Below are 15,786 nucleotides of genomic sequence, written 5' to 3' on the forward strand. Positions count from 1 at the left end.
GCTCATCTCGCTCTAGAGGCCGTGAGCCGGCGCCGTCCGAAGACACTTCCAGGTCACGTGGCCAGCGTGACGAAGCTGCAGCTGGCAAGCCAGCACCAGCGCAGCACACAGAAATGCCATTTACCTTCCCGCTATAAAGCGGCCCCAATTTATCTACTTGCACTTAAGAATGCTTTCGAACTGCTAGGTGGGCAGGAGCTGGGACCGGACGACGGGAGCTCACCCCGCCGCGGGGATTCAAACCGCCGACCATACGATCGGCAAGTCCTAGGCACTGAGGTTTTACCCACAGCGCCACCCGCGTCCCGACCTCACTACGGTATACTATTCCATAATTCTGGGAATCTTGCCCAATGGGAGGGTGCTGAATAGCTACCATATGATGAAGATTCATTCAAATTCTTATGTTCCTCTAATTGTTTTTGCAAGGGTCAGGCAGGTGTGGTTAAACCACAGAGCCTAGGACTTGCCGATCAGAAGGGTTCGAATCCCTGCGACAACGGTGAGCTCCCATTGCTCGGTCCCTGCTCCTGCCAACCTAGCAGTTCAAAAGCACATCAAAGTGCAAGTATATAAATAGGTACCGCTCCAGAGGGAAGGTAAACGCCGTTTCCGTGCACTGCTCTGGTTCGGCAGAAGTGGCTGAGTCATGATGGCCACATGACCCGGAAGCTGTACGCCGGCTCCCTTGGCCAATAAAGTGAGATGAGCGCCGCAACCCCAGAGTCGGTGACGACTGGACCTAATGGTCAGGGGTCCCTTTACCTTACCCATTGGATGGCAGAGGTCTTGAGCTTAATATTGAGACATGGGGACCCCTCATGGGTTCAGAAGGTACCACTGAGGGAAAGGGCACCCTGGATTGAGCTTGATGATAACTTGCAGCTTGCCTTGAACAATCCTTCCCCCAGGATCCTGAATACTCACCTGCCATTCCAGGTTTTCCCCAAGTCCTTCCTCCACTCCAATGCCAAGGTAAAAGAGGAACAATGGACACATCAAGACTGCCTTTGACTCTTGTCTTTTTGGCACACAAATGTGGGGGATTCTGGAACACTTGACACAGCCTCTTTACAGGAGGATGCTATATTTTGCATTAGAGAATGGGAAGGAATATTGGGAATCTCCTTAGCAGTTCCTGATTGTGGAAGAACTTTAACTGGACATGGTCCACATGTATGGTCAGCCCAGGTCCTCACTGGAGGCTTCCCTCGTTCCCATGTCAGGTTTTATTTATCATGCCTTCAGTTTGCTGCCACACTCTGCCTATTAATAGTGTTGGGCTGCCTGGGCCCTCCTTCAATATAGCTCTTCCTCTGTTACAGGTAGTCTATACTCTGCGTAACCCCAGAGATGCTATGGTTTCAAGGTACCACTTCATCAAAGGCTTTAAAGTATTGAAGGACCCTGGAACTGTGGAAGAGTTCATGGAGAGATTCCTGAGTGGGGAAAGTATGGAAGGAGGCAAATCAGCCATTCTTCTTTGCCTCCTGATGAAGGGCAAGCTCTCTGCATCACATGAGGATTCACAGCCATTTGCTTTTGCTTTCTGCAGGACCTTTGAGGCAGCATGCAGAAGATCTGTCATTTTCTTGGCAAGGAGCTAAACAGCCAACAAATTGAGTCTGTGGTGGAAAACGCCTCCTTCCAGAAGATGAAGGGCAACAAGAAGTCCAACTTTTCTTTAATACCCGAGAGCACAAAATCAAAGTTCATGAGGAAAGGTAAAAACATTGGTTGCCACGGAGTGCCAAGGAATAAGGCCACAATGCTGCATACCAGGGGTGAATAACCTCTTCTATTTCTGTTTTTCTGTTTGATGCCACACAGAAAAAGTCAAATAATTAAGGGACAAGTTTCTGATGGTCACAATTCTTCAGTATGGGAAGAAGTTGAAATATTGAGCACTGTTTCGTAGCGTGATAACTGACAGTTGGGATATTGGGTTGTGTGCATAGGGTGTGGGGCTGCCACGGAGCATTTTGCTACTTGAGGCAAAACAAAATGGCTTCCCTGCTGCTGCCTCCTCCGCACCCCCTGTAGCTGCTTCCTCCTCCATCACTGCCTGAGGTGACTGGAGGCAGCCTGAGGATGCCCTGGCATGCTGAAGGCAGCGGCTGGGTGGGGGAAAGGAGGCCAGAGAGGAGCAGGTGTACAGGGGAGCAGTGTCAAATACAGTGATTTTACCTGACTGAAATTGGAAATGCTTAAATGCATTGGTACGTGTTTAATTCTGGCATGTTCCCCAGTAACTCTCATGCGTTCGGTTAACTCTGGTCACATAGGAGGTATCTTAATGCATTCTCCATTTTGTTTCGTGCGCAAACGGCTTGACTGTAATGGCTGCAGCTCCTTGAACACTGGAGAAGAGACAGCATTAGATAACTTTCTTTCTCTGGCAATAGAGATCCTGCCATCTTCCCTTCTGTGGGACACACGACCAAGCCAGCGTAGACATCACTGAGACAGAAAGTGCAAACACGCCGGGAATGTGGGCTTGGGAGAACACATCTTTGTTTGGAATTCTGTCCTGCCATTTGGTACCCAAAATCCTCCTGATCTTCATCTTGGTATTGGTGGTTAGCCCCACATTCTCTCTCCCAAACCCTTTTGGAGAAGTGAGCCGTTGCCAGAGCTGCCATTAGGCTTGTCTGGCTCAGTAACAATGGAGAGATTTCTGGTTATGGTGGAACCTAGGTGGACAAAATGGTCTACCGCCTCAAGCGTGTAGCCACCAATGCAGATGCATGGAGTGCTGGCGACATCCCGACCCAAGGTGTTGGTCTCCGTCAGGCTGATGACAAGGCCGGACTTCATGCAGGCTTGGACAAAACGGTTGATGAGTTTCTGTGGAGCTTCCCTGAATGTGCTGCCAAGGCTGCATTGTCTGCAAACAACCTCTCAGATTACGTGTCATGATGCAATGTATGAAAACCACCTTTAGGGGGCGGGGGGTGTTCTTTGTAATTGTCAGTCCTAGTTTGTTCTTCTGGGCTTTTTGTAGAGGTTTCCTGTGTGAGATGGCAAAGTCCTCAAGAAAACTCCGTGTATACCTAGGAAAACAATTCCTGCTTCCTTCTGTTAGGCTCGCTTTTCTTTCCTTAAAGAACGATTGCCTGATTCCCCTCTGTCTGATTTCCAGATTGGAACATGCACAGATTTAAAATTAAATGCTAAATGAAATAAATTCTATAATTGGCTGTGGCAGAGGGAGAGATGGGACACTCCAGTGCCTCATTTTGCTCTTGAACTGGCACTTGAGTTTTGTTTCTTCCTCCTCCCTGTCCATTCCCTTTTCCTTTGGAGTTGTGTCTTTTAGATAGGGTCTGTCGGCTTTGTTCCAACGTAAGCTTCCTCTGGGATGTTTTCAGCCACAGAGAAGAATAAAATGCTGTAAATCATTAACTGAGTGTAAAAGGTCATTGTGAACATTCTTCATCTCACCTTGCCATACTGCTGGCAGAACAAGGGAAAGGAAGAGACCGGAAGAAGGAAAGATCAGAAGCAGTCAGTGGTTGTAAGTATGGTTCAGGCTGAATTCTAAGGTGGGTTGGAGGATACTTTAGGGCTATAAACACATCATAAAGCAAAAACAAACCAATACCTCCCCTCCCACAAACACATTTAAAAGGCCATATAATGTTCAATCGGCCAAAGGCCTGGGTCCCCCCCCCCATGTTTGCTTTGCTACTACGTAAGCTCATCTGGGAATGTTTCACAGAGCAGAATAAAAAGTTGTGAATCAGGAACTGAGTATCAAACAGCACCTTGAGCAGCAAGTTCATCTCGCATGGCATACTGCTGGCAGAACAAGGGAAAGTAAGAGACCAGAAGAAGGAAAGATCAGAAGCAGCCAGTGGTTGTAAGTATGGTACAGGCTGAATTCTAAGGTGGGTTGGGGGCTATAAAAGGAGGGGGGTTGTTTCAAAGGTTTATCGTTACTCAGAACCTCCAAGTCCCATAGAGCCAAATGTATACCTCTTTGGTTCATAAAAGCCCTCACTTTTTTACACTTATTCTTTGGGGGGTCCTGATGCAAATTCTCAGGCTCTTGGAATGTAACAGTTAATGCATATTTTTGCTGTGTTTGTGGCTTTGGGGAAATAGCCATTTAAACTCTGATTCCATGGCCATAGTGTGAGACTTAGTCCACAAGCAATTACATGTGTATTTACAAGCAATTACAAGTGGAAATATTCCTACCTGGTCCCAACAATAAGGCGGCTGACATTTGTCCATAGCAAGGTCATGCATACCAAAGTTTGAAAAGAGGGCGGTTGGGTTGGGAGACCCGGCGAGGAGGTGAGAGAAGGAAGCCCCCGGCCGCGAAGCAGTTTAAAACACCTGTGGTCACGTCCCCCACCGGCATAGACTGGCCGAGCAGGTGTGACGCATCTGGGGCAGGCGCAGAAGGGGGTCTCAATCCTATGCCCACGAGCCGGGTCATTGCAAGGGCCCAGATGCCCAGCCACAACGCTGCCCAATGCGAAAGGTGAGTGGGTCCTACCTGAAGGTCCCAAAGGATGTGGCATTGAAACTCACTCTCTCATATATCTTGATAAATATGTTCTAATGAATAATAATAATGTGTTTGTGAGAGGGGGTTACTGCTTTGTTTTTGCTTTATTGTGTATTTTGTATTTTTGTGTGGCGAACCACACTGTTATCTTTGGCTGTATACAAATTTAATTAATGATGGTGATGGTGATGATAACATCTTTACAGTTTTTCAGTGTCATCAATGACTTCTTTCACATACAAGGGAATCAGTTTACCTGTAGTGGACTACTACTCAGAGGAAACGCTCCGCTATGTTGAAAATGAATTCCAAATGTTGGATGATGATATAGTGAGCGTCACTTACCCCAAGTCAGGTTAGTAGTGCACTTAGGTAATTTTAAACTTGGAGTAAACAGTGTTTCAAAGATGATGATATCCTATTTCAGAAACATTAAACAATAAAATAGCTAATCTCTCCCTGCATCCATTTTTGATGCTTCATATCTCCTACAGTCTTTGTATGTTAAGAAACACCTTTTTCTTTTTTGACAAGTCGGATCAAGAAATTAAAGTTTCATTTAAAACCAATTATTATGGTTCTGTCATGTCTAAAGGCTGTGTGTAACATTCCACTCTACCAGGAGCGCCATGCAACTCACAAATGCATCTTAAACTCGTGATTCAAAACACTGGACAGCTAAGCAGGTGGCTTACATCATAGATTTTTGTTTTTCTAGATACACAGCCCCTGGAAATGGGGACTCTATTAACACCACCATGCTAAACCTCCTTACTCGGAGGTACCTCAACAATTAAGGTATAGCTGACCTATAAAAAAATCAGGAAGATACACTCTTGCTTAAGAGAAAGATGCTTAAGGAAAACAGGTCCAAGAATTTCAGATAGTCCATCCAAAACTTCTACAGTTTTGCCTGCTGCCCAGGAGGACTCCCCTGTGTGAGTGCCTGAGGGCCCTGCTCTTGCCACTTACCATCTGGCCTGGGGCGGGGCCTGGGGCCTCATAAAGACTGCGTGCTGCTTGCTGCTGCTGCCCAGGAGGACTCCCCTGTGTGAGTGCCTGAGGGCCCTGCTCCTTCCTGCCACTTACCATCTGGCCGGGGGCGGGGCCTGAAGCCTCATAAGGACTGCGTGCTGCTTGCTGCCTGCTGCCCAGGAGGACTCCCCTGTGTGAGTGCCTGAGGGCCCTGCTCTTGCCACTTACCATCTGGCCCAGGGCAGGGCCTGACAGGCCTCACCAGGACAGTTGTTGCTGCCAGGGGAGCACAGAGTGTTTTTAGAGTGGTTTTAAAATGTTTTTAAAATTTTTCTTTTGGATTTTTTGTATGTGGCGGGTGGGGGTGGGATGGATGTTTGGTTGGGCTTGGGGAATCTTTTTATTTTTATTTTGATGTTTTTGTAATTTTTACATTTTTTTGGGTTTTTTTTGTTTGTATTGTTTTATTGGTTTTGTTTGTTTGTTTAAGATCTTATTTTGTTCTTAGGGGGAGGGGTCAGGGCTGCCGGGGAGTGGGCCCCAGCCCACAAAATGGCTGGGGCATGTTCCACAGGGGGGGATGCACTGGGGCAACCGATCTCAGTGATCACGGGTAGGAGGAGGAGTTACGCTAAGACTAGACCACGTCATTACAGAGGAGGCAGGTTTAGTCGTTGTCTGAGGACTATTCCTGCCTCCGGGTCTGGTCCTGACCGGATGGATACTAGAATCAGCAAGGGATACCCACATGACCTGAAGGTGCTGCTGTGCAATGCCAGGTCAATGATTCATAAGACCACTGCCATCCATGACTTGATCATGGATGGAGGACTTGACCTGGCATGTGTAACAGAGACTTGGTTGGATGAAGCAGATGGGCCTGTCCTTGCCGCTGCTTGTCCACCAGGTTTCTCTTACGCACAGCAACCCAGGTCATGTGGGCGGGGAGGGGGGGTTGCAGTGATTTTTAGGAAGTCATTAGTTTGCACCAGGCGTCCTGTTGGGAAGACCCAGTTTTCCGAGTGCATGTTCTGGAAGTTGGGCAATAGGGGCAGTACAGGATTCCTTTTGGTGTACCGACCTCCCCGCTGCACCAAGGATTCCCTGCCCGAGCTGCTTCAGGTCGTGGCGGATGTTCTCCTGGAGACACCTAGCTTGGTCGTCCTAGGGGATTTTAACATCCATGCCGACACGGCCTTACAAGGGGCCGCTCGGGACTTCGTGGAAAGCATGGCCTCCATGGGGCTGTCCCTGAATAAGTCTGGCCCAACCCATAGCCGCGGACATGCCTTGGACCTGGTGTTTACCTCTATGGATGTTGGTGATCTGACACTAAGTAAAAGCGAAACGAAAGAAGTGCCATGGTCAGATCACTTCCTGGTGCAACTGGACTTCTCTGCGACCCATCCCCTCTGCAGGGAGGTGGGACCAATTCGGATGGTCCGCCCCCGCCACTTAATGGATCCAAATGGTTTCCAGAGAGTGGTAGGGGATGCTTTATCCCATGTTGATGGCCTTTCAGCTGATTCCCTGGAGGCCCGCTGGAATGTGGAGTTAACCAGGGCTATTGACTGTTTGGCTCCGAAGCGCCCTCTCCGATTGCATGGAGCCCGGACAGCCCCGTGGTTTTCCACGGATCTGAGGGCAATGAAACAATCGTTGAGACGGCTAGAGCGCCGGTGGCGGATAACTCATTCCGAATCTGACCGGACACAGGTTAGAGCTCAACGTCGAGCCTACCAAGTGGCGATAGCGACGGCGAAGAAGAATTTCTTCACCGCCTCTATTGCATCTGCAGAAAACAGCAGCAGGAGACTTTTTCAGGTGGTTCACAATTTAGCGGAACCACCTGCAACATCGGGGCCCAGTATGGGCCACATGTTCTCCTGCAATGATTTTGCAAAGTTTTTTGCAGATAAAATCGCTCAGATTCGGGAAGAAGTAGACTCCACCGTGGGAGCAGGGCCGGGGCGGGAGAGTGCTAGAGTTCTGTCTAGTCAAGTTGAGTGGGATCAATTCCAATCTGTTACCTCCGAGGATGTGGACAGGCTGCTTGGACGAGTGAAACCAACCACCTGTCTCCTGGATCCTTGCCCATCCTGGCTTATAAAAGCTAGCCGGGAAGGACTGGGCGATGGGCTTCGTGGGGTGGTGAATGCTTCCCTCCGTGAGGGAGCCTTCCCAGACCCGCTGAAAGAGGCGGTTATTAAACCGCTTCTTAAAAAACCATCTTTAGATGCGGCCACGATGGCCAACTATCGCCCAGTCTCAAATCTTCCATTCTTGGGCAAGGTGATTGAGCGAGCGGTTGCCGAACAACTCCAGGCACGCCTGGAAGAAGCGGACCATTTGGATCCCTTCCAGTCGGGATTCAGGCCTCATCATGGGACTGAAACTGCCTTGGTCGCACTGGTTGATGATCTCCGGCGGGCTAGAGACAAAGGTGAGAGCTGTTTCCTAGTTCTGCTGGATCTCTCAGCGGCGTTTGATACCATCGACCATAACATCCTTCTGGACCGTCTTGAGGGGCTGGGAGCTGGGGGCACTGTCATACAGTGGTTCCGCTCCTTCCTCCTGGGCCGTGTTCAGAAAGTGGTGGTGGGGGATGAGTGTTCAGACCCCTGGGCTCTCACTTGTGGGGTGCCTCAGGGTTCTGTCCTCTCCCCCATGCTTTTCAACATTTACATGCAGCCGCTGGGAGAGATCATCAGGAGGTTTGGGCTGGGTGTTCATCAGTATGCGGATGATACCCAGCTCTACCTCTCTTTTAAATCAGAACCAGTGAGGGCGGTGAAGGTCCTGTGTGAGTGTCTGGAGGCGGTTGGAGGATGGATGGCGGCTAACAGATTGAGGTTGAATCCTGACAAGACAGAAGTACTGTTTTTGGGGGACAGGAGGCGGGCAGGTGTGGAGGATTCCCTGGTCCTGAATGGGGTAACTGTGCCCCTGAAGGACCAGGTGCGCAGCCTGGGAGTCATTTTGGACTCACAGCTGTCCATGGAGGCACAGGTCAAATCTGTGTCCAGGGCAGCTGTTTACCAGCTCCATCTGGTACGTAGGCTGAGACCCTATCTGCCTGCGGACTGTCTCGCCAGAGTGGTGCATGCTCTGGTTATCTCCCGCTTGGATTACTGCAATGCGCTCTACGTGGGGCTACCTTTGAAGGTGACTCGGAAACTACAACTAATCCAGAATGCAGCAGCTAGACTGGTGACTGGGGGCGGCCGCCGAGACCATATAACACCGGTCTTGAAAGACCTACATTGGCTCCCAGTACGTTTCCGAGCACAATTCAAAGTGTTGGTGCTGACCTTTAAAGCCCTAAACGGCCTCGGTCCAGTATACCTGAAGGAGCGTCTCCACCCCCATCATTCTGCCCGGACGCTGAGGTCCAGCGCCGAGGGCCTTCTGGCGGTTCCCTCATTGCGAGAAGCAAAGCTACAGGGAACCAGGCAGAGGGCCTTCTCGGTAGTGGCGCCCGCCCTGTGGAACGCCCTTCCAGCAGATGTCAAAGAGATAAACAACTACCTGACATTCAGAAGACATCTTAAGGCAGCCCTGTTCAGGGAAGTTTTTAACGTGTGATATTTTACTGTATTTTTGGTTTTTATGGAAGCCGCCCAGAGTGGCTGGGGAGGCCCAGCCAGATGGGCGGGGTATAAATAATAAATTATTATTATTATTATTATTACAGCTAACTTTAATCAATAATTTCATTTCCCATTTTCTCTCCCTTCATCCCTCCCCGCCCCCCTCAGTATAAAGCTGTTTTGGATTCCTGATTAAGCAGACAATGTTCTTATCACTGAATGCAGCAGAATCAGGTGGTATTCTCCTTTAAATGGAGGGCCACATAAAGAATCTGAGGCTTAATTATGCCCTCTTGTGGAATATCTGTTCTTCAATACTGGAATAGCTGGATCACATGTTTGGCCAAGTATAAAGCTGTTCTGCTATATTTTAACAGGAAGATTCTAGAGATGTGCCTCCTGCAGGTGTGAGCAACAAGTCATCCATGAATGCTGACTGTATATAGAAAGCTAAGTAATATGTCTGCTATAGATTAGTCACACTGCTAATATCCTCACTGGCTACACCCTCATCAAAATAGTTCATTCGGTTTGGTTCACCATGTTAAACTAGACATGAATTTTTGGAATCTTGCCTGCGTAGGAGGGTGCTGAGTAACTTGCTGTTCACAAAAAATCATTCCAATTTTTTCTGATCCTTTCAATTGATTATGCATGGGGCATACTGGTTCTATTGAGCCATGGAAGGGGAGAGGGAACAAGATAAAGGAAATGTGTTTATTGCAGAATCAAGAGGGGTTGAGAAGACTACCTAATATTCCTCTAGGTACCCATTGGATGCAGGAGATCCTGGGCTTAATCTGGCGTGATGGGGACCCCTCCTGGGTTCAGAGTTTACCAGCGTGGGAACGGATAGCTTGGATTGACAGTATTCCGGGCCTACAGCTTGCCTTGAAATCTCCTGCACCCAGGCTCCTGGCATCTCACCTGCCTTTCCACATTTTCCCCAAGTCCTTCCTGCACTCCAAGGCCAAGGTAAGAGAGGAACAATTGACACATCAAACCTTCTTTTGGCTCTGTTAGGCAGAATGACCTGCTCAGTGTTTCAAACACTCCACCTATGGCCCTAGTCAAGACAAGTATCTGACCCAAAAAGGGTGGGGAGATAACCCCTGCCCAAAGCAAGGATGGAGGAAGACAATTTGCTGCCTGAGGTGTGGCAGAAAACACACATCACCAAACACTAATTCCTACTAGCTTCTGGGGGTATAAGGATGGTATACAAATTTAATAAACAAAGAAAGAAACAAATAAAACAACAGTAAATTAAACAACAAAGACTTTGCTTCCTTTTCATGAGACCCACCTAAGCTGCCTCAGTCTGTCTCTAGTTAGGGCTTCTTCTCTTGCCTTCCCTAAATATGTCCCCTCCCTCTCTTCCAGGTTATCTATACCGTGCGTAATCCCAAAGATGTGATGATCTCATTCTATCATTTCAGCAAGGGCTTAAAAATAGTGGAGGACCCTGGAACTTTGGAAGAGTACATGGAGGAGTTCCTGAGTGGGAGTGGTAGGGAAAGAGGGAAATCAGCCTGTTTCATTTGTTCTACCTCACTGGTCACTATGTTATCAAGGCTCTTTCCTGCCCTTTCCTCTCATTTCCTTTCATTGTATCAGAGAAGTACAATTCCCAGTGAGATAGGTGTGGAGGGGGTAGGATGGGAAAAGGTCTCGCAGTACTCACCTCATTTTCTTTTAAAAAGTAATGAATGTCATTAAAAGAGGAATTGGAATGGCTGCAAAATGTAGGGAGAGGATATTATGAATCCCTGGCTCTAGTGTCGTATACAATATTAGATCTCTTGTCTATGTAAATAGAATCATTAGACAACCCAGTCTCTAGGTGGTACTAGGCTTAGTTGTATCTGGGTGTTATTGAAAGTTCCCTGCTTCTGTAAATAGGTGCCACTGTGGTGGGAAGGTAAACGGTGTTTCCGGGTACTCTGGCTTCCATTATGGTGTCCTGTTACACCAGAAGTGGTTTAGTCACGCTAGCTGCATGACCCAGAAAGCTGTCCGTGGACAAACGCCAGCTCCCTCAGCCTGAAGCAAGATAAGTGCCACACCCCATAGTTGCCTTTGACTGGACTGTTACCTACCTTTTACCCGATTGGGTGAATAAAGGCCCTTTGTAGGTTCCTGACTGGTGTATCCTTTATGTCTTTCCTCTCGCCTCTGAAACTGTTTACTTTGCTCTTTACACTTTGCTCTTCAAGTGTCTTATGGTTCCTGGTTTGAGCATGTGAAAAGCTGGATGGAGATGAAGGACAGATCCAACTTCTTCATCATCACCTATGAAGAACTACAGCAGGTATTGGCCCAACCTTGACCATATTCACACTTCCAGGTTGTGTCTCCAACTTTATGTCATGTGACATATCATTTTGCCATTTTATTTTATTTTTTGTTCTGAAAAAGTCTTCTACAATTGGCAAGGTGATTCTGAGTTAGAGAGGTACAAATTCCCAAGTAATTCTCACTTTTATCTGGTGCTTTCTGTCTAGTTGCAGTTGATTGGTTCTGCATAAGTCTATGCTCTGTTTCATTGTTTGTTGATTCAGAAATATATGCATTTTTAACACACACTACCACCACAGCTATCCACAGATATTTGCAAATCAGTTCATCTTCCCTGCATGCTCCCTTTCAAAATTAATGAAACAGGTAGCCCTCTTAGCCAAGAGCCTTGGGACACCTTAGAGACAAAGCTCATGGTGTGACTAATGGCCCATCACAAATCCACCTGTCACTGCAAACCTAAACATGCCCTTTCAGAAGTAAGTCCTATTGAATTCAGTGGGGCTCACCACCAGGTAAGTGGAATTAGGATTGAAGCAATTCTTGCTACCTTGATTTCACAATTCATTATAAAGTTTCTATCCTGTCTTGTTTCTCTCACGTCAGGAGGGGCAGTTTAGTTATGCTGTAAGTGCAGAAAACTTGGGTGGTGGTGGGGATGTAAAGGAGTTTTAAATTTAATTTCACTATTGAAAGAAACATTTAAGGTGGTAAGAATGGGCAGTCAAATCCAGATGGTTCTCCCCTCTTTTTCAAAAAAATCTGTGGAGCAGTGATAACACTAGCAATTTTCAGAAGAGATTATTTATTTCCTTGCGAAAATAACAATAATGATTGATGTGTTCCTTTGGTCTTTAAAATGTTAATAGGGAAAAAATCACGATAGGATTTCATCCTTAATCTGCCTCCTAAAACCATATACCTGTGGATGAGTATCTCTGAATTCTGTGGGATTTACTTCTGAGTAGACATGGTTAGGATTGCAGCACAATCCTTTAAAGATATAATAACACTTCCGATGAGGCACCTTTATGCATCAGTTAATATATTAGCAACATACTTCAAAGAAATTTATGTATCTATTTATATACAAAGTATGTGTGTTAAAAAAGGAAAGTGTCCTTTGTAGAGAACTAAGGTGAATAGTGCTCACAGCAAGTCTGTGCTACAATGGGGGTTTGAATGAGCAGATGGAATGAAACAGTTTGATAGTCCATTTTCAATTGATTTCTCCAACATTTCTGTTTTGGGTTCAGAGTTCCTTTCTTCTTCTCCAGTATATTTAAAATAAAATAAAAATGACTTAAGGCCAAAGAGCCTGATATTACATGTGCGGTGCCATTCCTTTGTTCTACAACAGACCAGGTGCGGCCTACAATCTGCTGTTCTGTACTTAATTCAACATCTCCAAATTCAGAGCTGTCTCCAGTATTCCCTGGGTCCTGTACTAAATTTGAGGTAGCCTTGAATCATTCTTGCTAAATGCTCCCTGCAAGAATGGCCTCTGCATTCTTTCTCAAAGGGCAGATCTCCCTGTGGCAGTGTCAATATGAGAATTCAGCCATTTGCTTTTTCCTTCTGCAGGACCTACGAGGAAGTGTGAAGAGGATTTGTCATTTTATTGGTAAAGAGCTGAACAGTCAGCAAATCGACTCTGTGGTGGAAAATGCCTCCTTCCACAAGATGAAAGACAACAACATGTCCAACTTTACTCAATTTCCAGATACCTATTTTGATCACACAAAAGGAAAGCTCATGAGGAAAGGTAACAAAATACCTTGTGATAAACAAAGGCTGTGGCTTGTGCAACCTATGAAAAGTGTGTGTGTGTGTGTGTGTGTGAGAGAGAGAGAGAGAGAGAGAGAGAGAGAGAGAGTGAGTAGTGGTGGGGAAGAAATCTGATTCAGTTCACATTGAGTAAGCCTACTCATCTCACACGTTCCTGTACTGATACTCAACAGTTCTTTGAAATTCACACTGCTCTGAATTTTGTGTGCTATTTTCTGCACAACCCATCAGTGCAGAAATGAAACTGCTAACATAATGTAGGCTGGCTTCACCCTTCCCAGGCTGGATACCTGGAAGTCTCCGCCTACCTCAGCAAATGACCCAATCCTGCCTGGGGAGGCGTTGCCAGGGGATCGGCCAGGTAAGGGGAGAGACCACCCTGCCCACACAACAGAAGGTGAATCTGACATGCGAAGCATCAGTTATTTAAGATTTGAAAAAAGAGAGAAAAGGAGAAAAACTAAAATTGTCAGATTTGCCCATTCTTACTGGTGAAGCTTTAGGAAAATGCAGCTAAGTACCGGTAAGTCTAGGCCATCAACATGGAAGCATGACTACTCCTGGAGTACCAGTTGAGGGAGGGCCTGGGAAGAACAGCCAGGGAGGAGGTCCTGCTACTCCTAAAAAAAGCCGCCTGAGGCAGCTGCCTTGCTTCATCCAGTGGAAGGGCAAGTCCTGAGCAAGATGAAATGGGGTCCTGATTTTAGTTGAAGTAATTTTAGTGGATCTTTTTTGTGGTTGCCAAGTGGTTCCACACCCTCTTCTGTTGTTCCAGGTATTTCTGGGGACTGGAAGAACCACTTGACTGTGGCACAGAATGAACACTTTGACCGTGTTTATCGTGAGAACATGCAGGGTCTGCGCATGACATTTCCATGGGATTGAAGAATGTCAAATTACTCCTCCTGCTATTTTGTCTCATGCTTTTATGTCTCTAGTGGTTCTGGTATTTTTGAACAGAAATTGAATGGTTTTATTGTGATCGTTACTTTTGTGCCTCCTCCTCCTTATTATTATTATTATTATTATTATTATTATTAAGCTTCTGGTCTCTCAACACCTACTCGAATGCATTAAAATGTCCCTCTTGGCTCCCTGAAGTTTATCAGCAAAGCTGATACTCTGATCATTTCCTTGGAAGGTAGGAAGTAGGTTATCAGCATACTCTTGTACGACCAGTTTCCTTGGATCTGAAGTGGTAAGGTCAATGATAGAAAATCACTCCTTCAAGTCCATCTCTTCCTATCTCTTCCTCCTCTGGAGGGTGGCAGGAATCGTTCTGTTTGCTGTATCTTTCACAGCCACTTTGGTGTGTTCTGAGGTCAGCAACTGCTGCCCTAGCTCCTCAGGCCCAGAAGTGGTGTCTGGGGTGAGAGCATGCAATCAATTTTGCAGCTCCAGCGACACAGCATGGCTCCCGACTGCCCTACTTCTGTGCATCGTATTTCTCCAGGGGCTCATCTCTTACAACGGATGATCTTCCTCCTCCCTAAGGGCACCCCACCTGTGTTGCTGTTCCAGCACATCCCACTCAGCTCTATTGAGAAACTCTGCATGTTGCCCTGTACTGTACAGGATTGCCCTGTAATTTTTCCACTCACCTCTCCATCCAGGGAAGCAAGAGGCATTATCAGAGTGAAAGAGCACCTCACAGCCAGGCAGAAGCACAAAGAGGAAGTTCAGGGTTGGTGAAAGATGCAGCCTAGGGAAAGGGTGAATGGCCAGAGGAATCCCAAGGGCCAGATAAGAGAAGTGTGGAGGGCCGCAATCAGTCCTGAAGGCCAAGCCTTTCATTCTTACCTTGTGTGTTTATTCAGAAGCAAAATCCACAGAGTTCAATAGTAAATGTAAATAGGTCTGTCACTTTACAATGCAGCCCTACATATATTTACACAGCAATCTGAATCACCCTGAGTAGGGCTTGCTTCCTAGCAATCAACTACCTAATGTTTTCCTTTTGTCCAGGTGAAGGGCTTTTCACAGTGTGAGAAAAATATCACTTTAGTGCAAGAATGCCAACTTGAATAAAATATTGGGGGGGGGGAGCAGGTAAGCCTCTCCCCACATAATCGATCACAGGATGTGGCACAAATGCACCATTTAATTGGTAATGACTATCAACTTTGGGGGCTTAGGCCCCCTCAAATATTTTACTGAGGGCCCGAAGTGACATCGGCCCCTAGAAGTTGACTCCTATGCTACAGTGCCAAAGCAGCAGTGATGAAGTCAGGCCTTAAGCCCAGCAGGAAAATAACTCCCTTCTGTAAAATGTGTTATCTAGGCTCCCGCCTCTTGCATAAGCACAGAATTCAGGGACTTTTGTCATCTGCTCATGTAACTTATTACAACATATCCAAACAACCTGCGGAACATTCTTTTATCATGAGCACCAATGGGAACTGGCCAACTGCAAGAGAAGGCTGACTGTGCTGTAGCCAGATCAGCCTCCAATCTAGCAAGCAAGTAGAAAATTCCATGTGCAAAAGTATTCCAGACTGCTTATCAAGTGGAAGTGGAGAGGTGGTGGTTTATGGCAAAGCAAGGAGGGGTGCTGTGGAAAATTATGTGAATCGTGTATCCTACATGTTATAAGAAGGACCCCAGTCATTGACAACA

General features: G+C 46.8%; 2 protein-coding genes across 7 annotated transcripts; both read left to right on the top strand.

The window, feature by feature from the left end:
- The first annotated feature begins 773 nt into the window (after nucleotides 1-773).
- LOC128419230 (sulfotransferase 2B1-like) lies at nucleotides 774-2,919 on the top strand. Its single transcript, XM_053399658.1, is given in 4 exon segments — nucleotides 774-975; nucleotides 1,326-1,542; nucleotides 1,545-1,724; nucleotides 2,822-2,919. Coding segments are annotated over 4 exon segments (693 nt in total). The 5' UTR covers nucleotides 774-777.
- A 472-nt stretch (nucleotides 2,920-3,391) lies between these two features.
- On the top strand, nucleotides 3,392-14,182 carry LOC128418548 (sulfotransferase 2B1-like). 6 transcript variants are annotated; one of them, XM_053398313.1, is made up of 8 exons: nucleotides 3,392-3,517; nucleotides 3,722-3,890; nucleotides 4,726-4,874; nucleotides 9,851-10,059; nucleotides 10,468-10,594; nucleotides 11,301-11,395; nucleotides 12,967-13,147; nucleotides 13,946-14,182. In XM_053398313.1, exons 3-8 carry the CDS (start codon nucleotides 4,742-4,744, stop codon nucleotides 14,053-14,055), a joined length of 855 nt encoding a protein of 284 aa, XP_053254288.1. In that variant the 5' UTR covers nucleotides 3,392-3,517; nucleotides 3,722-3,890; nucleotides 4,726-4,741; the 3' UTR covers nucleotides 14,056-14,182. The 6 variants fall into 6 exon arrangements, with proteins under 6 accessions (XP_053254288.1, XP_053254289.1, XP_053254287.1 ...); XM_053398312.1 differs by having other exon boundaries at nucleotides 3,393-3,517; nucleotides 3,722-3,871; nucleotides 4,734-4,874; XM_053398309.1 differs by having other exon boundaries at nucleotides 3,405-3,517; nucleotides 3,722-3,862.
- Nucleotides 14,183-15,786: the final 1,604 nt, after the last annotated feature.

The sequence above is a fragment of the Podarcis raffonei genome, chromosome 8 (genome assembly GCF_027172205.1).
Source record: "Podarcis raffonei isolate rPodRaf1 chromosome 8, rPodRaf1.pri, whole genome shotgun sequence".
NCBI lineage: Eukaryota > Metazoa > Chordata > Lepidosauria > Squamata > Lacertidae > Podarcis > Podarcis raffonei.